The 25,385-nt window shown below is 33.3% G+C and overlaps 1 protein-coding gene across 2 annotated transcripts in view; it reads right to left on the bottom strand.

Moving 5' to 3' along the window:
• Window positions 1-8,354, bottom strand: part of LOC110037306 (splicing factor SF3a60 homolog) — a 63,358-nt gene extending 55,004 nt beyond the window's left edge. For both annotated transcript variants that reach the window (XM_020741913.1, XM_020741914.1), the window contains exons 1-2: window positions 8,080-8,354; window positions 7,893-8,006 (exon numbers count right to left, since the gene is read on the bottom strand). In XM_020741913.1, the coding sequence (XP_020597572.1) occupies window positions 7,893-8,006; window positions 8,080-8,253 (288 nt within the window). In that variant the 5' untranslated portion in view covers window positions 8,254-8,354. The remainder of the gene's footprint in view (window positions 1-7,892; window positions 8,007-8,079) is intronic.
• Between the last annotated feature and the right edge of the window lie 17,031 nt (window positions 8,355-25,385).

Raw genomic sequence — 25,385 nt, forward strand, 5'->3', positions numbered from 1 at the left:
TCAAAATTTTAATAGAAATATGTCATTAGAAACCTATTGATTAAATATGAATAAAGTATTGCACAGCCTTGGCATCACCAATCTTCATGAAATTAAATTGAGACTATTTCAATACGTTTTGGAAGTGTAGTAAGGTGTTATAGATGTTTAAAGGTCATATAAAAAAGGGAGACACCACTGCTTAACCTTTGGATAGTTTTATATCAAAAAGATTACAAGGAGTGCTCTAAGCACAGCACAATTTATGCTACAAGAAAGGCTTCGAGTCCCACCCCAACAGATACCATAATGAGCTCTTGCAAAAACTCTTAGGTTCACCCAAAAATGTCATAATGGCATGAGACATGATAGATGTCACAATTCGGCCAATTAACTGAAAGAACCACTATAGAAAGAATTTTAATTAGCAAATAATTTTTTTTTACTTTTCAGGTTAATACCTCGTCTTCTGTACATAGATCTTTTATAGTATTCGTCTTATTCAAAAAATGAAACCTGAAAAAATATTTAACACAATGAAATGAGCTAAGATAACCCAATGGAGCAATCAATCAAGTAAAATAAAATAATATGCATGTTGGTCTCTACTAATATATTCTAAAGAATCATATAATAATTAATAATCTATATACTTGATCTTTGCTCATGAAATAAATCTAGAATTTCTACATGTATTCTCTTTTATATTACTTTTCAATTTATAATCTCTTAAACTTTAGTATACTTCATATTCTTAACTTTCATATCCTTCTAAGGAGCACCATCGAACATAATCTAATACACCCCTAACTGATATCATTTCATTGGAAAAACAGTTTATGATGTTTTGAAGTAGATTACACAATTGTTTGAGGTGGAAAAGTGTTTACTCGCCCATGACCGATATTCTCTAGTTAGCACGGCAGTTAGCAGTCTAAATATCAAAATTGTTTAAGATGATAGAAAAATATCTACATGTGTGAGTACACTGACGTCTCAAGCATGCACCATAAAGGGGTAAACTCCTCTTAGCATGCACATGCAAACATTCATATATACATTAATTCATTCTTCATATTATGCATTCTTTTCTTATGAAACATTTTTTACCTCTACATACTGATTAAAAAGTACAAACTTACTAAATCTAAAGGTCATGTAATAAACTGATATATGCACATATACCTAAATCTACATATCACGTAATCATATAACCACTTTGAAAAATTATAATGCAAATGTTTATAAAGCGGAACAATATGAAAAGTCAATTATAATCTTAAGCCTCAATGATATATAATATAAAGTGCGAAAAACTAAAATAAAAAAATATTTAGAGTAAAAAATATTACTGTAATTTAGAAACATACTTATTCAACTTGATCTTATTTGATGATTCTTGAAGACACTTAATCTTTGCTTTCCTCCCTTATTTAGTGTCTATAAAAAAAACAATAACATTATGTTTATTTTATTCTCTTAATCATCTTAATTCTATAATTATTCTCAAAATCCTACAGTAGTTCTCAATTACACTTTAAATATTGGCATTTCTAATTAAAAGACATAAGTAAAACTTCCCTTGGTTTCTCTTTTATTTTCCTAGAATATAACAGCTCCTTCCACCTTATGCCAAAATCCAATATCATTCAATAAAACTTACTTACTAATCATAATTATCAATATCAATTTAAAGCAATCACTTCTAACTAAACATAAAGCCCTAATATGATTCATGTTGATAAATCTTCTCAATTTTGTATCCAAATATTCTCTACCTCAAATTTATAACATTGATAAGCAACAAAACTTATTTTAATACATTTATTTGACTATAATTAACCTCCAATTAAACACTTATCTTTAATGACGTCACAACTTCTCTCTTCAATTGGAATAATCATGTATCAAAAAAATTTTTATTAAATAAAACACAAAAATTAAAACCCTAACCTGCTTTTTTCTTAAATGATTGGTTTGGTTGCCTCCTGCACAAGATTCGCTAAAACCGATTTCCTTTGCTTGTTTCGACTTCCCTTTGCATAAGCAACGTCAACCCTCTTCTCGCACACTTCTGCACACTGCTCCATACCCTTTCACACCTCAAAATCACTCGTAGCCCTCAATTTTTTCTTCCAAACCTTACTAATGTTCGAGATCGAGCGTCTCTACAAGAGGAAATTCCTCCTTGAGTCGAACATGATTTTCTCGCGAGCAGGAAGCTTATCTTGCACTCAACTCCTTCCTCTCTATCCCTTGACAGCTTCCCATTAGACTCCAGAATGAACTATTGGTGTCACATGTTTGAAGTTCTCCCTCTTGTGTATGTCTTCACGCTTCTAAGTCTAATGAAAATCCATTTTTATCCGCCTAGCCTTCTCAACTAGCACTTAATAGCCTCCAATCCCAAGTAGCACTAATGGTTTTCTGATTGAATCCTTTAGTCAAAAAAAATAAACCTATGACACTTCTCCATAGCATTTAGAACAAACTAGGATGCATCCCTTTAAAGTATAGTGAACTTTTTCTCGTACTGCATTATCGAATGATCACCCTATACCAGATGGATAAACTTGTCATGCTTCAGTCTCCTGATTGACAGTGGTACAAACCAAACTCCAAAGACTGCCACAAACTCCACCTACTGCACCAAGTTGCTAGTTATATCTCCAAACTCCTCCTGTATCTGTCTTTGTCGCCATCTCTCAGCTTCTCCTTCAAAAGACAAAAATGGCAAATGTAACACTGTTCTCTAGTGGACAAGACAACCCATCTATATTCTTCTCCACTCCAATCAGCCAACTCTCAGCCTCTACTGGACTTCCTTAAGAAAGGAGAGGATACCTCATATTCTGAAACTAACTTCAAATATTTGTCTATCTGGCCTCTCCCACTAGAATTGGCTTGAAACTGAAAATTCTTAAACATCTGAGTCACTGCAATCATTATCTCAACAAAAGCATCAGCATTCATTTAAAAAAAAAGCATCAGTATTCAGTGTAACATTATACGGTATATCAAATTCTACATTATTCTACATTATCACATCTTCCTCCTAATCATTCATAATTTTGAAATAACAACAAATTAATTTAATTAGACTTGGCTAAATTTTAATTTTTATTATTTATAACTTAATTCAATCATTGAGCATCATTTTGTTTAATCTAAACATTGGCTTTGATATCACATTTCTTGCGACTCAGCACGAGGCTTGAAATTAACTAAGAAGATAACGGTCGGACACTGAAATTAAACTTTCTATAACTAACAATTTAATATCCAAATTAACCTGAAAAGACACTAAAGAAAACAATTTAACCAACAAATAAAATTTTTACCTTTTAGGTTGTTGAGCTCACATTTTGCACATAAAATCTCTCCTAGAAGTCATCTTATTCAAAAGTTTGAACTTTAAAAAATATTAAAATAAGAGATGAGTTATCTAAAATAACCCAATGGAACAATCACACAACTAAACTATAATAACTTAAAAATTTTAATAATATGCATGTTGATTTTTACTACTTAATTTTAGAAAATCATATAAAAATTTATAATAGATACATACTTGATATTTGCTAATCGAAAAAATCTAGAATTTCTACATGTGTTCTTTTTTATATTACTTTTCAATGTGTAAGCCTTTAAGCTTTAGTATGCTTCATATTCTTAACTTTTATATCATTCTTCAGAGCACCGTTAAACATAATCTAATACACCCTTGACTGATATTATATCATCGTTATAATGGTCCATGGTCTAAATTATACAATTGTATGAGGTGGAAAGGTGTTTACTTGCCCCTGGCCGATACTATCTCGTCCACCAAGCTGGCAATGATCTAAATATCACAATTGTTTAGAGTAGTAAAAAAAACTCTAAATGCGCAAGTACAATGGCATCTAATATTTGTATCATAAAGGGGTAAACTCCTCTTAGAATACACATACAAGCATTCATATACACACTACTTCATTTTTCATATCATATATTATTTTCTTATGAAACACTTTACCTTTAATTACCTGATGAATAAATGCAATCTTACTAAATCTATAGGTCAAGCAAAAAAACTATTATGTGCTCCTATATTGTAATGCACATACCATGTAATCCTATAAAATCTTCTTAAGAAAAATATAATGCAACTATTTACAAAGCAGAATAATATAAAGAAACAATTATAATCTGCCTCAATGATGTATAACATAAAGTGTGCAAAATTGAAATCATAATACATTTACAAATAAAAAAATTCTACTGTAATTTAGACACATAATTACTTGTCTCGAAATTATTTAATGATCCTTGAAGGCACTTAATCTTTGATTTTCTCCTCCGGTTAGTGTTTATAAAGGGAAAAAAACATAAGGTTAATTTTATCATCTCTCTTAATCATCCTACTTCTATAATTAGTCTCAAAATCCTAAAGTGTTTCTTCATTACACATTATTTTAAGCATTGGCATATCCTCTAATTAAAAAACATACAAGTAGAACTTACCTCGATCTCTCATTTGTTTTCGTGCAATATCATAGATCCCTCCACCTTCTAACCCAATGACTTCAACTTGCTAAAATCTGATATCATTCAATAAAACTTACTATTCATAATTATCAATATCAATTTAGCAATCACTTTTAATTTTAATAGGAAACCTAAATATGATTTATATTGCTAAATCTTCTCATTTTTTAATTCGAATACTCTCCACCTCACATTTCTACATTAATATAAAACTTATTTTATACATTTATTTGACTATAATGAACCTTCAATTAAATAATCACCTTTAATGATGTTGGAACTTCTTATCACTTCAATTTGAATAATCCTCTATCAAAATTTTCAAATTAAATAAAACTTAATATGAACATTTAATAAATTTCAATAATTAATCAATCTAAATAAAATATAATAGATTAAAACCCAAACGGTTTTTTTCCTTGAAAGCTTGGTTTGGTTGCCTTCTACGCAATATTCTCAAGCAAATTCGCTTTCAATTGCTTGGTTCAACTTCCTTTCGCATAAGCTATGCCAACCCTCTTCTCGCAAGCTTCTGCACACAGCTTCAAAGCCCTTCCTTGCCACAAAACCACTCCCAGCACTCGGTTCTTGCATTTAGGCCTCGAAAATGCTCGAAATCAATCGTTTGTACATGCAAAAAATTTCTCCTTGAGACAATCGTGTTTTTCCCAAGCGCAAGAATCTTCTCTCACACTCACCTACTTCCTCTATGTCATGAAATCCCCTTCAACCGCTTCCCGTTCACGTCGTTGTCAGCTTCACACGATAAGGTGAGTCGTGCCTTTCTCTCCCCTTTCTCCTCTCCTTTCCCTCTTTATCTTTCTTCTGTCGTTCCTTCTTCCTTTCTCTGAGTCTCGCTCGTTTTCTTCCTCTCTCGTTCGATTAGAAATGAAAAGAGAGGCTAAATACTCGTTTCATTTCCTGCAAGCAACACTTCTCTTAGCGAAGGTGGCATAGATAATTTTTTTTTTTACCAATTATTACAGCAAGTTAAAGATAGTGAAGGGTTCAATAAGGTTAAACTTGACATAATTGCAAAAATTTTGGCATTTTGCTCTTATAGATATTGTAATTGATATGCCTATATAAAAGAAACAAAATTTTGGATTTATATGTAAGTGAGGCTAAAGTGCGCGAGAGTGAGAGAGAGAGAAGAGGACATTAGTGTCAAGAGCATTTTTCTCTTATAGATATTGTGCAAGTTCAAGAGAGTGAAGAGTTCAAGGAGGTTATACTTGACATAATTGCATAAACTTTGGTATTTCTCTTATAGATACTACAATTGGTATGTCTATATAAGAGAAGTAAAATATTTTATACATACGGGTGAGGCTAGAGTGCACGTGAGTAAGAGAAGAAGAAGGGACATTAGTATCAAGATCACAACTAGTTATAGCATGTGAGCTTTTGAGGGAGGATTCGAAGAGCATGTAAAGCAAGAAAAGGATCAATAAGTGTTTTTGCTAAGATCGATGTTCAGAGCAAGCACAAGGAGAGGAGCAGGAGAAGGTTCGGGAGAGATAAACAAATAACGAAAGACAAAACGCATGCCTATGAGGGACATAAGGATAGAGGGAATAGTAGGCGCATAGAAAAGAGAGGCGTTGAGACACGACATTGGAGTAAATAAGGCAAGAAAAACAAGTAAAAGGGATAAATAATAAGGCATAAACAATGCGCTGATAAGGAAATATCATGTTGGTTGAGTCATTGACACAGACCATGCACATGTATGGGAGGCAAATTGCAAGAGCAAGGGAGTTGCACTGTGAATTGCAAGGAACAATACAAATAATATAAACACAAGTGTTAGAGAATGTGTTGCCAGGAGGCTGGAAATGAGATGAAAAATACATCATCATTGGAACTAGTTCCCCAAATGCAAATAGGAGAAATGATTTGCGACGAAAGCATGGTCTGTTTTTAGCAAGAGAGAGAGTGATCATGCACATGAGAGGGAGGGGTTGGAGATGTATAATACTATAATTATATATCATGGTTCGAAATTTGGGGAATCGTGTTCTTATATGGAGAAAAGAAAGTGTAGCTCCTGCTGCAGTAAGACATTCATCGAGCATGATTTGTAAGAATTATGTGCAATTCAAAATAGCAAAAGATAACAATAACAGTTGCTCAAGCTAAATTCAATAAAATCAAAGACACTATGTCCCTAATAGGTAGCCCAGGCCACCAGCCATATGTGTCCCATATGATCAATTTGTGAAAGATATTGGAGGTAGTTTCCTATTTCCGTTTTACTCCAGTTATTTTGTTTCTTAGCATATTATATGTCTTTCCTTTATTGTTTATTTTGTATTTGATAAATTGAAATTTCATTAATCATATTTTCCCTAGACAATGGTTGTAATTTAAATACGATGGAATAGGAGAATATAGTTTCTCCCCATTTCTTCATGGTATCAGAGAGTCGTTTGGGTCATCTGCATTGCTAGGCATCAACAGCTTCTTCAGCTTCCTCTGCTTCGTAGTCACCCTACGACGGCATTAGGGCATTGATTGTCTGTTGCTTTGTCTGCTTCAAATGACGTTACTCTCATCCTGTAGTCACGACTCCGTCTGTGTCCTTGAGATAAAAAGGAGAATTTAATGGAGAAAACTAGTTTAGTTCTAATGATTTTCCCAAAATTTTCATCCCTCCTCTCTTAATCATCCTTCCTCATTTGGAATTTAAAATTGCAACTGTGCAATCAAATATCAACCAATTTTACATTTTTAAATCAATCCTTTAAATAAAGATTATAAAAATATTGATGAAAACATGTTGGAACATTAATACTGGGATTAAAATATTTTGATTTTGTTGAGATATAATAAATTATTAAAGGAATTAAAAAGCAGCAAAAAAAAAGCAATTCAGAATTCGTTTATCATACATAATGAGTTCAAAAAATTTAACAAATCCATCATAGCCCTCATTTAGTTGACATAATTATTCAAATAATTATTCTGCAGTTAAATATTTTAACAAGTCAATCCAGTTTCAACACATACTTAAAAATAAGCTTAATCGCTAAACTGGCTTCAACCAGTAATCAGAAACGTTTGGCATATAAGAAGTGCCGATTCAATTATGGTAGAGCGTACCCAATCAATCTTCCAAGCATATCATCACACAAGCTCTTTCAAAGAAACCAGCTGAATCAACTTTGTCATATACAACCAACTAACTTGGAAAGCTCAAGTGGAAGTCTGGAACTCGAAGAATAAAAACAGAATACAGAACACCGGGCAAAACAAACACGCATGCAGGACTCTTCAATAAAAATATATCAGCAGCCATCATTTTCATAGAAAAGGAATATGAATAGAAGACCTTAAGAGAAACCCATAGTTTTGGTTTTAGAAGTTCTAAGACAGCACACCTCTTTCAATCGGTCATAGAAAGCACCAAAAAGATTTACGCCACTTGCTGTCTGACCCCCAAGCGCAGCAATCTCGTCCTTCCTGGCGTTATCCTTGTCCTCGTATATCTCAACCTTGAACGAAGTCACACGTAATGAGAACTCCCAAAAAAACGCATAAACGGAAAGATAGAGAGAGGAGGCGTACTAGTTTATGGGAAGTGCTGATGATGGTATCGATCATGTTGCGGACGCGATGGCTTTGCAATAGGTGATCGCGGTTGGAGGCGGGCTCGCGCTGGAGCTCCTTCACGATGAGACGCTCAAGGCGCTCCACATCCTCGTGAGCCGACCGCGTAACCTCAAGCAGAGTGGAAGACATCGCCGGAGCTACCACGCCAATGCGAAATGGCAAAGCGATGACAGGCAAGGAGCTCGTTAGGGTTTTGCTCTCTGAACCAACTAATACGACACGCCAAGAGAAATCGGCTTAGAAAAACTTATTGCGAATGAATAAAACTTATCTTGTAAATTGAAATTATAATTTTAGCAAAAACTTCTAGATTGTGTCCTATGAGAGCATTTGATTGGCTAGAGAGAAAAATTATGTTTTTAAAATATAAATAAATTTATGATTTGGAGTTGATAGTAAAAAAAATACAGTTTTTTTTTTTTATTTTTTACTTGAAGTTAAATGAATTCAAAGTAAATCAATGAAAAAATGGGGGACACTACTTGATGGAAATCAAATGCAATTGGTGGTAGTTGATGATGACGGGAGAGCGGGCGAGCGATGGCTAGTAGCAAAATTGATAGTTGGTGGTTGACAATTATAATAAACGGGGCAAGGAGAACAACCAGTAATTGAGGTGGCAACTAATGACATCTATGGTAACATCTATATTTGAGGTTGTCACCTAAAATTATGGATGTGTAAATGGGACTTCATTGTTGCAAGTGTTTTACTTAGAAGCTATCAAGAATCTTGGATTATGTTCTTTAGGTAAATTAATCATTTGATATGTTTGGATACAAATAAGTAGTGATTTTACCAAGCTAAGATAATGTTCCATCTATGAATTATAAACACTAAAGTCTCCTACCACTAAGAAAGTCAATGATGCATAATCATTACATAAGCTTTAAGGAGAACACCATTTTCCAAAATGACTTGCTTAGGAAAATGAAGTAATACTCAAACACATACTCTAGAACTCCTAAAAGTTGAATCATTGTATATAGTTCATTAGGAAGATTCTAAGGAGGAAATGGATTGCTAATAATATTATAATGAATGTCAGTTATTTTTTAACTATGGTGATTTTTAAGATGTTGGCATGAGTGTCCCCTAATAGTTATAGTGAAAGCTTACCCTCAGTCTAGAATTGGTTCTCATAAAATTAATTTCTAAACGAAATGTGTGAAAACTACCCCGCCATAATCATGCCCAAGACATTGAAGTTAACAATGTTTTGAGTTTGTAGTGAAGGTTACCCTCTCTCATTATAAAGTGCTTCAAAAATAATATTTTTTGTGGCTCTCTCTCTCTCTCACTTTAATTAACCTTATAAAGGTGAGAAGAGCATTTGACAATCCTTTTATTTGTAATGAATTACTCTGCATAACATTTCAGCCAATTCATCAAAGAAAAGAATGATTCTTCCTGAAAAAAAATAAAAGTAAATACTTGGTTGACATTAAAGTGTAGAAGGCAAAAGATAACAGATGAAGCACATCAGAAGCTTATCATAGTGATCAATATGTTCATATGGCCCATCAAAAGAGTAATCTATTAATTGGGTGTTGGAGGATGATCTCAACCAACATATATGACTTGTGAACTATGTTGAGTAGAGAAAAGACTTACGTCCCTTAAATAAAACTCTTCATACACTAGACATCATAACTCATCATGAATTTTATTTGGTTGAGTTCTCAACATGTTTTAGATATTTCCCTTTCAAATTGGCTATGTGAGATGGATGTGTGGAGCTAGTAGTGTCAGCAAGTCAGCTTCATAAGGAGGAACTGCAGTGTGAGGGGGTACTAATTGTGTACCTTTAGTCATCAGATCTTGAATTCACTGTGCCCCTTTAGTATTTACTATTATTCAATATTGAGTTTCTAATAAAAGTTCAAGAGTCCTTTTTTTATACGTACTTATTTTTTTATTCACGACCTTAAAGTGAATCAAAGGAGTTTTTTGCTACCAAGGTGATGTTTATCATTAAAAAATGAAGCAATGACTTAGCATCTTGTACTGTCGAATTATTCCAAAGAATGTAAAAAATTAGAGCTAATATCATGTATTCTATTTATTATCTGTCTCGAAGAGGTCTAGGCATTTGTAGATGGGACTTCTTTTCCCATGAATGTTGAAAAAATGTTGTAGGTCACAAAATTTGAAGTGGCATAGTGAGAATTTATTTTTGTAGCATTAAAGGAAGATTCATGATACAGACTCAAATAAATGAAAAGTATCAAAAGTATAGCCTAATTTTACATGAAAAATCCATTTAAATGCTAAAAACCACTAGACCCTAGCCTATTCAAAGAAATCGACTACATATTGTATGTACATTTGCTAACTCTTCTCTTGAATTAGAGAAGATGGAAGTATGAAGATAATCACCTTGGTACAAGAGTAATTTAACTATAATGGCCATAATTGAGGTAAGAAAATGTGGTTCTTAGCTACAATCATAGTAGTTAGCAAAAAAATTCATTTTTTTTTGCTAAAAAGCCATAGTTTGTTATGTGTAAAGATTATTAAATGTTATTTCCAATGTTTAGCCAATTATTTTTATCATTTTATACAATTTTTAGGGCAGTTTCAATTTCCTTTCAGTTAACAGGATTACATTTTAGTAAAAAGGGAGTATTATAAGCAAGAATAACCTATGTATTGGTCTGACAACCGGAGGCCAAAGCAAAAACCTGACACTTGTTATGCTTTATTTGACCATGTGAAATAGAGAGCTAGAAAATTTGGCACTCAAAACTGTTCATCAGGTGCTCAGAACCTTTTCTTGGAAATGTGGTTTTAGTCATACTCAAGAATGATGTTTAGCAATTTTTTTGTTATTACTTTTTGGATTTGTTTCTCGTAGTGGGTTGTTATCCACACGAGCCGGTGAAGCTGCTAAAAGGTCCCTACCAAACTAGAATTTTAAGTTATTTTTTATGTTGATAATTATTTTAGTAAAAGTGGAAGGGCGAGCTAACTTGGAGGCCAATGATAGAGGCAAGTGTGTAGAACTTATAATTTTAATCAGCTCAAGCTCTTGACTAGATTAAGGAGGAACTTTAGTATGGACGGGAAATTGAGAGATTTCTATCTATCTAGACATCTATGGTATGTGGTTGATCTTAGACTAAGTAAGATCTACCAATTGAAAAACATGTCTATTATCAAGCCTTGCATAAGAGATGAAGAATCCCATTTTTTAAATTATTTATTGTGAGGACATGTTCTTCCACTGGTAAAGCAGAGGCTTTTTTACAATTATAGCAATATACATACAATGAAATAAAAAATAAATGCTTAATGTTGTTGCTTTGAGATCATCACATGGAATGGTAGGTCTGAGAGTGGATTACTTTATTGTTGTAAGCATTCTACTTAGAAGCTATCAAGAAGGTCAGATTATTTTCCCTACGTATGTGAATCATTTGGTATGTCTAAATACAAACAAGGAGCAATCTAACCAAGCTATGAAGTTCTTCTTTTTTATGAATATGAACACTAAAATCACATTCCTGCAAAATATTTAACAATTTTTATTCATTGTAGGCAATTTTAAGTGAAGCTCCTATTACAAATTGTCTAGCTTAGAAGAAATAAGCTATACTCTAGCTTTGACTCTAGAACTCCTAATGGTTCTATCGATGTACAAAGCTCATCAAAAAAATTTTAAGGGGGAAATGAATTGCTAATAATATTATCATCATTTTTTAGAACTAGTTAATTGTGTTCATGTTTAAGATGCTGACATGAGGTCCCTTTTGAGTTGTCGTGAGAACTTACCCTCAACATATTCTCATAGAATTTATATATAAATAAAATGTATGTAGACTACCCAACCATAATCATGTCTAGGGAATTTAGGTGAAAAATCTTTTTAGGTTATAGTGGAGGTTGCCTCACCATGGAAAAGGGCTTTAGAAATAATGTTCTGGCAACTCTCCCTCATTTTGTTGAATCCTAGAAAGGTGAGATGAGTTTTTGAAAATTCCTTGATTTGTAATGAACTGCTCCATAGACAATTTAGTAAGCTCATCAAAGGTAAGAATGGTTTGTTATGAAAATGAATAAAACTAAGTACACACATAGCTTTTTAGAGTTTCTTGGAATCCTTGAGAAAGAAGTACTTCAAAAGTTCATCATATTAATCAATTTGTTCATAAGGGACAAATGTCCATCATAAGAATCAATACTCAAAACTTTGAACCCTATGGGATCATGGTATTAAGAGTCTGTCTTGGCCAAGATATATGACACTTGAGAACTAATTTGATTACAAAATTACTTATATGCATTCTATGGAAATAATTCTTGCACTCAACATCGTAACTCATCAGGTACTGCCTAAGGTCAAGCAAAGTTCTCTACATGTTTTGGAGGTTTACCGCTACTCTTGGCTATGTATGAGGGATGTATAAATCTGGTAGTGCCTAAGATGTCAGTTTCTTTAGAAGGAACTTTAGTGTGTGTGGGGTGGGGGATACAAATTATGTACCTCTAATTTGCGAATTATGAGGTGATTTTACCCCTCCAATGTGTACTATTGTTGATTTTCGGGTCTCCCAAAAACATTAGTGAATCTTGTTTTTAGACTCCTTCAATATTTACCCCTCTATTATATACTATCCTAAATGTTAGTGTTAGGCCATGGAATGTCGAGTATTATAGCAAGAAGAATATGTACTGTTTTTGCTAGCCCTTGAGGAAGCGTAAACTCTTATATAAGGGAATTATTTCCCACATATGACACCAAAATATTTTGTGTTGGAAGTATTATGGTGGTAGAGTGATAAATTAACATTTTATCATTAAACGAAGACTTGACACACACACTCACACGCACAACCACACATACTCACATATACACACAACAATAAATAAAAAGTAGCAGAAGAGACACCAATATTTTTATGTGTAAAACCCTAGAAAGCTAAATAACCACAGAGTCTAGTCCAATTAAAAAAATTCACTACGTAATCATAAGTACGTAGATGAGTTCTTCTTCTACATTGAAGAAGATCTAATTAAAAAGATGGTCATCATAGATTTACAAAAATAATTTATCTGTAATAGCCATAATATGGCTACAACTATTATGGTTCTTTATTTTAATAAGAATATTTAGATATAAAATCCATAGTTTTTTGCTACAAAAGTAGTAGTTGGTGATGTGTTATTCCCTATATTTACTTCATTATATGTATCATTTTTAGGCTTTTTGGGTATTTGTGTCTATTATGTAAGTTACAGTATTACATGTTAACCAGGAAAGCATTTGAAGCAAAATCAGCTAAGTGCTTGTTCGATGACCTGACGCCCGAAGCGGAAACATGACACTTTCCATTCTTCCTTTGACTAAATGAAAAAGAGAGTTTAGAAACCCAACACTTCACCCAAGTTATCTAGCACCAAAATATTTTCTTAAATTTATGATCGCAAGCAAACTAAAGAATGGTGTTTTTCAATATTCTTATTTTTTCATTTTGAATGTGTTACTCCTCCAATAGAGGTATTATCTAAATAAGCATGTAAAATAATAGAGAAGTCCCTAATAAACTAGCCTTTTAATTCCTTCTTAAAGTTGAAGATTGTATTAGTATAAGTGATAGGGTTAGGTTATTTGTAGTTTATTAATGGAGATAGGTGCACATACCTGATAATTTTAATGAGATCAACTTCTAGTTTAAGATGAGGAGGAACTCCAATATGAGGATGCAATGCTGAGAGAAAACTTATAGCTAGTTCTCTTTACTAAGGAGTTGATCTTTTGTTAAGTATGCTCTACTTATTGACGAACATGTCAATTGTAGAGCCTCAGATAGGGGCTAAAGAATTTTATTTTGAGATTTTTTTTATTATAATGACTTATTCTTCCATGATTAAATATGAGGCCGCTTCACTGGTAGACTAATGTCCATATATTGATATGGAAATAGATGATTGATAATCTAGCTTTGAGATCATCACCAAGATTGATGGGTGTGAGAGTGAGTGACTTTGGTGTTATTATTATTTTTATTTAAAAGCTATCATGGATATTACACTGTATTCTTGAAGTATGTGAATCAAATGTTATTTCTTGATACAAATAATGAGTGATTTAACCAAGGTAAGATTTTATTTGAAGTGTGAATTATGAACATTGAGTCTCCTTTCAGCTAAGATATCAGTCACCCGTATTTATTGCAGAAGATTTCAAGTGAATCCCATATTATAAAATGTCTTGCTCATGAAAAAAATTTAATAGTTTATCTCCAACTCTAGAACTTCTAAAGGATCCATCAACATACATAATCCATTGGGAAGATTCTATGTGGGAATGAATTTCTACTAATAATCTCTTAAATGTCAAGCTCTTTTTAATTATGGCCATGTTTAAGATGTTGAAATGGGTATCCCCTTAAATTTGTAGTTAAAGTTGTCCCTTAAAATTTGTTTTCATTTACTTGATTTCTAAATGAAAGACTACCCAATCACCATTATGCCTCAAACGTTGACATGAATCACTTTTTGTAGTTGTAGTGAAGTTTTTCACCCTTATCAAATAATGCTCTGGAAATAATTTTTTGGTGACTCTCCCTCACTTTGATGAATCTAAGGAGGGTGAGAAGAGTCTTTGACAATTCATTGATTTTAAATGAATCACTCGACAAAAAACTTAGCAAGCTCATTTAAGGTATAAATGATCCCTTCAAGGAATGAATAAAACTAAGTATTTGCTTCACCTTTAAGAGTAGCATGGAAAACATAACAAAGGGGCACATCACAAGCATCTCATATAGATAACTTTGTTCATATGGGTTTAATCTACCATAATAAGCATCATTGATTGAATGCTTGAACCCTTATTGAAATAGAGTGTTGAAAGAAATTCTTAGCCAACATATGTGGCTCTTGAGAACTACATCAAGTAGAGAAAAGATGACTTATATCCCTCAAAAGAAAACTCTTCTTGCACTAGGTGTCAAAAAACATCATGGATTGTTGATGTGTGAAAAGACTGCTTGAATTCCTTTATGTTTTGCACATTTTTTAGAGAAATTGCACTTTAAAGAAAGTTATTTTTATGTTTTTCTTACGGGTATAATAGGTAATAGGAGTAGAGCTAATTAGAAAAGATATGGAGTGTAAATGAGTTGAAATGGTCTAAGAGGTTACAAAGTGAGTTGGGGCATTGGCGCTAAACTTTTGGGGCACCTAAGCGCCAGCCCCAATTTGAGAAACTGCGTGGAAGGTGCTTAAGTACCACCCACTTGTCACCAAGGCCTCAGCTATCAATGTTAAGGACTTGGCGCTAGAAATGTTGGGTGCCTAGGCACCGGGACAGAATTCTATGCAGGTACAGCTGTTCAATCCACCTATTCGAAGCATCATTCTGGCGGATCAGAAGCAATTTGAATATACGATATTACTGGATATGTAAGAATGACTCGAAGACATTAGTCAGGAGTCCTTTTGGGAGTTTTAGGAGAGAGTTTAGAAAGGGAGTTTCTAGAGAATTTCAGAGAGCATTTGGAGAAGAGTAAGGGAAGTTTCACTGATCGTGACAATGAAGGCTTGCTCTAAGCTAGAAAGAGCAAATTTAAAGTAGGGAGCTGCTGAGTATCTAAGTATTAAAGTGAGCAAAGTTTACACAAAAGCAGCTAGGGAATTTGTGGAGCATGCTCAAGGTGGTATTGAGGGAGAGTGATAAGTATTATTGTGTTTTAGCCTTGAAATTTTTTATAAACACATTAATATATAGATTCTCTTTGTTTCAATGAAATCTTTTGGAGTTTTTTCTATGTTTTAAGTGTAATCTCTCCAACCTTTTCCATTTGGTGATGTAGTAGGATGTGTAGGAATGTGGAAATGCTTTTAAATTGCTTTTAACCATTTAATTTGTTAATTTTATTTCTAATTTTTATTTACCAATGATTCTAGCAAAATGTTTTGTTAAAATATATTGTGAACCCATGAAGACTTGGGAGGGCTATGAAATGAACATCTCAGAAGATCACGATGAACTATACGGTATGAAGAAAAAGTATGTTGTAGGGAGATGCAAATAAATAGGGAGATAATCATGATTGGGTTCATAGTGGGGCTCAAGGAATTAAGGCCACTTGAACCAAACTTCATTATGCACTCGAGAGAGGGTAAAGAAGATAAATTTTTCTATTTTTCACTAGCCACATTTCAATTTGCATTTTATCATTTTCTACACTCCACTACTATCACTGCAAAGAAGGGTAGCTTTAAACCCTGGTTGTCACCAATTCACGTAGGTGTATGAGTAAAATTTAAACTTATTTGCATTGTAATAGGGACTGGTAACTTAACTTAAGTTCTTTAATTTCCAAACTGAGGACAAATTAAGTTGGCTAGAACATTTTCCTAAATTAATTCACCCCATTTTTGTGTGGGATCGACAATCTAGACAAAAAGAAAATCCAACACTACTTTGACCTTGTACTTGCGTAATCCACCTAAGCTTTGATGCATTTGCCATGGGTCAAGTTTTTTTGGCACCGTTGCCTGGGAAGATGATCCCGTACTCAATGCTTATGCACAGTATAACAATAGTTCTGATTGTATTTTTCACTTATATTTTTTTTATTTTGCAACAAAACAAAAAACCTGATCCTGAAGAAAAATAAGAATTTAACTTTTTAATTTATATATATTTATATTGGGTGCCTAAGTGCCCATATTAGAACATGCAGACCAAAACACTACTGCCTAAGTAATAGCCTCATGACACCTTGGCAACATAAACTGTATGGGTAGTTTTCAGAAGTTTAAATCCACAATTTGGAGAGTTATTTAGCCTGATAAAGGAGCTCTTTTGTGAAGAGGAAGGGGATGTTTTGGTGAAGTGAAGGCAAGTTTGTTGTAAGAAAGAATGGGATAGGTTTCATTAATCCTTTGGTGAGGGATTTGAGTTGTGTTAGGAGGAGAGTGTTCAGTAAAGTCGCAGGGGATCAACAAATCTTTGGAGAAACATTCTCGAAGCTTTTTAAGGAGATAAAAAGTTAAGTATTGTGTATTTATCTAATTTTATTTATGTAAACACAATTTTTAATGGATTTTCTTATTTCAAATGATACTTTTTGGTGTGTTCTTTATATTTTTTGAGTAGATATCTTTTACTTTTCATTTTAATGGTTAAGTAATTGGTGTAGGAGTGCAAAGCAATTCTAAAATTTATTTTTAAACTTGAATGTGATGAATAACTTTATGATTTTTATTTGCTTTTTATTATGGCCAAGTGATTCATTAAAATGTGTTGCGATCTAGAATGACTCGGGAGAGGTATGGTAGAACAACTAGGTTATTCACATTGATCTGTATGGTATGGTGCAAGTACTTTGTAGGGTGATGCAAATGTTAGGGATATAGTCTTTGATTAGTTTAAGTTTGGGCTTAAGGAATAAAAATCAATATAACCAAACTTCTTTATACACTTAGGAGACAGTAAATAAGAGAATTGATCCTATTTGTCACTAACCATATTCACAATTGACACTTTACATATTCTACACTACCACTTAAACGATAGCAAGGGAAGGTAGCTTTATAACTTGATAATCACCAATATAATTAGGATGAGTAAAAATTTTATAGGAATTAATCTTTAAACTAAATTGCAATTCAGTAGTATTTTTTAGAACCTTTAATTACTTTCAATTCCAAACTAGGAAATAAAACTAGTAGGCTAGAACATCTCCTAAGTCTAATTCCTTCATTCCCTATGGGATTGATATTCCATACTCAAAATCTGTTATTATTGAAATGACACATACACTTGCGTGAGACCTCTGCACTCAGAAATAGGGTGTATCATGGAGCCACTAGAATAAAAATTAGTGGAATAATTTTGTGGCATTGCACCAAAAAACATATGAGAGGCTTCTATCTAGATGTCAGGGCACGACATTTAAAAAATAATATATATTCATGAGGAGAGAAAATATTACCTTAAAAGTAGGTTTGATCACCCAGATTATTAAGACCTTCGTAAGTCTGTGGAATAAGGATTTTTTTCCCTTATCTTATGGGTGTAAGATAATATTTATTTATTTTTTGGGTCTTGCTCTCTACAAGAATAAGTTCTCATGGCTAATTAGATCTCTAGAGTTGGGAAACCTAAAGAAAACTGTTGATTAACATAATGAGTTAGGTTATCAAGATTGGACTTTCATAATTGAAGTAATGGAGGTGAAGGAGTAGTCGGCTCAAGGTGATGGGGCTTATAATTCAATAATGGTGTTTCACAAAAAGGCATAAGGGTTTTAACTGTTTAGGGGTGGAGGCTTTCCCCAAAAAGTGATGTTTGAAGAGTTTTAAAAAGTTTGGTAATGAGTTTTAATTGATTAGGTGAGGTTAAAAGAGAACTTATGTATACTTGATTTGGTTGGCTGAAGGGATAAAAAATCTTAAACTAAAGGACAGAGTTGGGTGAGAAAGATTTCTAGATGGAAGTGAAACCTTAGGCATTATAAGGAATCCTGATGAGTGGACTAACCTAGATTTTGGGAATAACATCTTTGGTCAAGATACTTAAGTTTCCATCATCCCTAAAAAATTTGTATCCTTCAACTATAACCAACCTTATAGCCAGAAATCTTCCTTGAGAGCTATGATCGTAACATGTAGAGGTTTCATAGAAAAAGTGGTTTAAAATACCTTTGTCAGTAACCATGGGATGCATTATACTAAGGTATTCCCTCCACTTTTAGGGGGTAAGTTGTTTTTGTATATGCCATAGTCCCTAAGACTAACAAGGGCACTTATTAAGCTTACTTAGGTCTCTATGTTTGGACTAATCTAGACTAGGTGTATGATCCTCAATTTTGGTGTCTAAGTTGGCTTACCTAGCATGCATGTCGGATATGCCAAAGTTAGATTTTTGTTCAATATCTTGGAGTGATTTAGATGTTATTTGAGATTTAATATTTAATTCAAGTTCTTTTTTTTTGAATCCATAAGTCTTCAAGTCGTGGTGAAAAATTAAGGTTTTCATATGTTTTGAAATTTTGTTTTATTTTAAAATTTTAAGGAGAGAACAATCTTGTGAGATGTTCTCCTCCTTTTTTATGTGTTTTTTTTTTACTATTTTAACTTTATTTTTGAAAGCTACACAAGAAATACATGAAGCAAAAGATTAAATAGCATGATATATGAAAACATATATTTGGCTTGAATTAGACTCGGGTTGTTGTTAAGCTGAGTTAAACTACGTTTTTATCCAAGATCAGCTCATAACTGAGGTTAGGTATGATGTGGAGTAAGCTAATCTTTGCTTATGTTGACCTGGGTTAAACTTGGGTTAGACCTGGGTTGACCTAAATTAGACCTGGATGGGACTAGGTTGCACCTGGGTTGATCTGAATTAGACTAGGGTTGGACTGAGGTTGACATTGGTAAAACATAGTTGGGACTTGGACCTGGGTGGGACCTAGGTTGGACCTAGGTTGAACCTGGGTTAATCTGAGTTAGACTTGGGTTGGACTGAGGTTGGCTTAAGTCAAACCTAGGTGGGACCTAGGTTGGACTGGAATAGATTTGGGTTGGAGCTGAGTTGACCTGGGTTGGACATGGGTTGACTTGTGTTTTGATTCGAGTATGGTCACTAGGGTATAATTTTGGATTAGGGTTAAGGTTTTGGTTAGGGTTAGTCGGGTCGACTTGAGTAAGGCCCCAACCCAAGCCTAATCCGAGGCTAATTGATTGAGTTTTCTTAACTCAATCTTGAGTAAGTCAAAGCCCAAGATAAATTAAGAATCAAACAGAGGGGAGGGAGAGGCTTACCAAAGAAGTGGTGACAGTGTTCCCCAGACCAAGAGAAGGAGGATTGGGTTGTTCTTCTCTGCGCTCGAGGCTGACGATCAGTGGGGAAATGTCGAAGTCTTGAATTGTGCTCTTAGTTTGTTTGCGTCGACAACAGTGGAGGAGGCGCCTTTTTTAGCCTTTAGAGGTAGTTGCAGAAGCCTCAGTGAAAGCCATTTTAATGGGGTAGATCGATGGTCACAAATATTTCGGTGGTTAGAAAGCACATAGATCTCCATCGACGAGCCGAGGCAACGATTTTTCACTGGATTAAAGGGAGAGCCACAGATCACTAGCGTGGTACTAGACGTGGCGATGCCAACGTTGGGCATGGCTACAGCCGGACAAGGTGTGAGCACGCTGAGAAACATTGTGGTGTGGCTAAGTTCAAACCAGGCGTGACCACATCCAGGGAATTCTGTGTTGGGTTAGTGATACACAAAAATAATATACTGTTTTAAGTACCATTTTTATGCTTATTTTTGATAATATTACACTTTAAAGAAATGTATTTTTGTGTTTTTATTGCAGGTATAATTTTTTTGTTACAGGTATACAATTTTTAGGTGTTTGGAGCAAAAATGGCAAAATGAGCAAAATTTGGAGCAAAACTAACCAATTTTGGGGTTTGGCGCATGCTGCTCCAAATTTGACTTTTTCAAATTAAGGTGGTTTGAGACAAATTTTGCTCAAATTTTCAAAGGGACACTTGTTCTAAACACCTCATGGAGTGATTCAATCCATCTAGACACTTTGGAAGGTTCTAATTTGAAGGTATTTGACTCTTGGATCAAAGAGGCACATCTTTTGAATTCAAAGATTTGACATTTGAATTTTTGAGGGAAATTGAAATTATTTTCAAATGAGACAGCCCAAAATAAAATCAAGTTGGAAAAGAACTTCAAGAGGGGTGGGGGTGAAAAAGGATAGGTGACGTGAGAACCAAGAGGGAGAGATAGAGAGAGAAAGTCAAGGGTTTGGAGATTATCTTCTAGGGTTATAAGAGGAGAGGAAAAGTGAGAGATTTATTCTTTATTACACTTCTAAGAGAGAATTGAGAGTGCTTGTAGAGAGAGAAAGGCTTGGAGAGAACTTCTAGGGATTTGCTAGGGAAGGATTGTAAGACAAGTTGTATTTTTCATTTCTTTTGTTTGTAAACTTATTTTTATATATGAAGTTTGGGTTTTATCGTATCCTTCTCATGAATTTTGAGTATTCTTCTTTATCCTTCTCCCTACTTTGAAGAAATGGTTTTGTGAAGAATTAATTTTGTTTTATACGGTTTTAAATGTCAATAATTTGTGATGATTTGAACTCTGATCTTCATTTACTTTTCAATATGGCCAATTGGATCGTTAAAATTTGTTGAGGAACATATGTTCTAAAAAGGGGATATGATTTCTACAACAAAGGGAGAATCACATTTAATTTCATGGGAGAGTATGTCATCCATTGGATTGGGTGCATATAAATAGGGAAATATACTTCGTTGGATGTAGACTTGGAAGATTTTAAGGTGAAAGATTAGAATCCCTAATTTGGTTCAGTTAATTGGAAACTAATGGGAGCATGTTAGCCCTCAGGTGAGGGAGTAGTGGGAGCTCTGGAGCGACAGCCGATATCCTCTCAGCTTAACCATGGAATCAGGGACCAAACTCTGGATTAGTTAATGTTTTTTATAGTGCTTGGAAGAGGGTAGAGAATAGGATTGTTTCTATTTGGCACAAACAGTTTTTAAATATATTTTTTAAATGATTTCAATTTCTTCACAAGTCATATTTTCATTATAAAGGGGAATGATGTTTTCTCATACTTGAACTTCTTATCAACAAAAACCTTTGTTTTATTTCAACAATTTTACTTTTGAAAGTTTAACATCTAGTTTAACTCAACACTAGTTTACACTAAATCCTCCTGCATCAAGTTTTTGGCGTTGTTGCCGGGGAAGTTACAAAAAGTATTAGTAAGTTATTTTAATTAGAAAGAACTGTTAGAAAAACTAAAAAAAGTGTTTGTAGTTTAGAGATAGATTATTCCAGCAAAACGGCTTGCAACTTAAGTAATGCTGAAAATGAAAATGAACATCATCAGAGACCTTTAAGGGATTATGTTAATCCTACAGTAGATGAAATTCATTTGAGTATATAAACCCTTGTTGTAGCTGCCAATTCATTTGAGCTTAAACTTATTATTATATCCAAATGGTACAAAACAATCAGTTTAGGAGAACACCAACTGAAGATCCCAATTTACACCTTGCTAGTTTTCTAGAATTGTGTGTTATATTTAAATATGATGGAGTGTCAAATGATGTTGTCAGACTTAGTCTTTTTCCTTTTTCACTGAGGGATAAAGCTAAGACGTGGTTAAACTCATTAGCACCCAGATCTATTAGAACTTGGGGAGATTTATCACAAAAAATTTTATCTAAATATTTCCCACCTTAACAAATTGCTAAGCTTAGAAATTATATTACATCTTTTTGTCAGTTTGAAGGGGAATCAATTTATGAAGCATGGGAAAGATTTAAAGATCTCCTTATGAAGTGTCCACACCATGTGTTGCCAGATTGGTTAATAAATCAAACATTTTACAATAGATTGGTTGGATCTCTTGGATCGATAATTGATGCTACTGCTGGTGAATCATTAATGTCAAAACAATTCGATAAGGCATATTCATTAATTGAAGAGATGACTATTAATAATTTTCAATGGCCCTCGGAAAGGGTAAATTCAAAAAGAGTAGCCAATATTGATAATTTTGATGTAATATCTATATTAGCTGCTCAAATAGTTGTTATATCGAAGTTGATAGATAAATATGGAATGAATTATTCTTAAACAACACCTGTGCTTACGGAGAACTCATTTGGACAAATGATAGAATCTCAATCTTCTTATGAGACTTTAAATGCAATAAGCAATCGTTCTAATAATCCTTATGCCAATCCTTATGCCAATTATTATAAATTATTATAATCCTGATTGGAAGAATCATCCAAACTTTAGTTGGAGTAACAATAACTTGAATGCTACAAATCCATAATGGGGAAACAATGCTGCGAACCCAGTGGGAAGCTCCAACAATCAATAAAAGGAAATCAAGCCTATAAACCTTATTACCTCACGGGATTTAATAATTTGCAAAGTAAGGAGAAAAAGTTATCAATGGAAAAATTGATATTGCAAATGGAAAGTCAATTACAGAGTCAAGGAGCTGTAATCAAAAACATGATGCACTTAGCAATATACCTCCAGAAACATTACCAAGTAATGTTGAAGTAAATCCTAAAGATCAGAACAAGAAGCAAATTAAAGCTATTCAACTGAAGCTATTCAACTGAGAGGTGGAAAAGAATTAGAAGAAAGAGTTCAACAAGAAGTTGAAATGGGAAAAGATGAGGTGGAAAATAAAAATTCTGGTGAAGATTTTCATTTTGAGTCAAAAAGTCCTATTAAACTAGAAATTCCTATTAAACCAATGAAAATCAAAACTAAAGAAAATTGCTTTAGAAAGAGCACCACCTCCATTTCTTCAAAGATTGAAACAAAAATATAGAGATAATCAATTTTCAAAATTTTTGGAAATTTTGAGGAAATTGACGATAAACATTGATAAATTGACGATAAACATTTCGTTTGTTGAAGCTTTGGAAAAAATGTCAAACTATGTGAAGTTCATGAAGGATATCTTAATAAGAAAAGGAAGTTTGTAGATAATAAAACTGTTACACTCAGTGAAGAGTGTAGTGCTATAATCCAGAAGAAGCTTCCTGAAAAACTTATATATCACGGAAGTTTTACAGTTCCTTGTGCTATTGGCGAACGATTTTATGGAAAAGCTTTATGTGATTTGAGAGCTAGTATTAATCTTATGTCGTTATCAATTTTCAGAAGGTTGGGCTTAGGAGATATTTTACTTACAACTATAACTCTTCAGTTAGTTGATCATTTGATTACCTATCCTAAAGGAGTTATAGAAGATGATTTAGTAAAGGTTGATAAATTTATCTTTCCTGTGGACTTAATTGTATTAGATATGAAGGAACATAAGGAAATTCCTATTATTTTAGGGAGACCATTCCTAGCCACTAGACGAGCTTTGATAAATGTGCAGAAAGGAGAACTAACTATGAGAGTTAGTGATCAAGAGGTTACATTTAATATTACAAAATCAATGAGATACCCTGCAAAAGAATAAGAGATCGAATGCTTCAAAATGGATATTAATGAGTATTTAAGCCCTGAATATTTCAAAAAGACATATGAAAGCAAATTTGAAAACAAATATATGGAATATCAAGATGAGGATAAAATCCAAGATGAGTCTATGGAAGTGAGTACGAAAGACTTGAAATATGGTCTGGAAAAATTTAAAATGTTAGATCCTGCAGAAAATGACAACAATTTGATTTCATCTATTAAGAAACCCTTTGAACTAGAATTGAAAAAGAATTGAAAATTGAAAACACTTCCTACACATTTAAAGTATGCATTCTTAGGAGATTCATCTACACTACCTATGTAGAATCCTCAAAACTAACTGATGCGCAAGAACGATAGTTGTTAGAAACTTTAAAAAGATATAAGAAAGCCTTTGGATATACATTATCTGATATTAAAGGAATCAGTCCTTCAATATGTATGCATATAATTTTATTGGAAGATCAACATAAACCAAGAACTGATCCTCAAAGGAGATTGAATCATATGATGAAAGAAGTTGTTAAGAAAGAAATTATAAAATGGTTAGATGCGATAATAATATATCCTATTTTAGACAGTGTTTGGGTGAGTCCAATTCACTGTGTTCTAAAGAAAAAAGATGTCATTGCAGTGACAAATGAGCATAACGAATTAATATCAACAAGATAAGTCACTGGATGACAAATCTGCATAGATTACAGAAAATTAAATTCTGCCACCCGAAAGGATCATTTTTCTTTACCCTTTTTGGACCAGATGTTGGATAGATTAGCTGGGCACAAATATTTTTTTTCTAGTTGGATATACCAGTTATCACCAAATACCTATTGCCCCTGATGATCAAGAGAAAATAATATTTACTAGTCATTTTGGAACTTTTGCTTTTCGGCGAATGCCTTTTAAACTTCCCTTGAAATATGTCTAAATCAATTAGAAAAAGTTTTAGAACGTTGTGAAAAGATTAATCTCGTTTTGAACTGAGAGAAACGTCAGTTTATTATAGTAGGAGGAATTGTTCTTGGACATAGAATTTTAGAAAATGGCATAGAAGTAGATCCTGTAAAAATTCAAGTTATATTAAACCTACCTCCACCTACTACTATAAGAGGAGATATGAGCTTTTTAGGACATGTTGGATTCTACAAGTAATATATAAAAAAATTTCTAAAAATTAGTAAGCCTTTATGCCAACTTCTAGAAAAAGATGCAAATTTTGACTTTAACCAAGATTGCCTTAAAGCTTTTGAAACT

Source organism: Phalaenopsis equestris, unplaced genomic scaffold, assembly GCF_001263595.1.
Source record: "Phalaenopsis equestris unplaced genomic scaffold, ASM126359v1 Scaffold218557, whole genome shotgun sequence".
Classification (NCBI taxonomy): domain Eukaryota; kingdom Viridiplantae; phylum Streptophyta; class Magnoliopsida; order Asparagales; family Orchidaceae; genus Phalaenopsis; species Phalaenopsis equestris.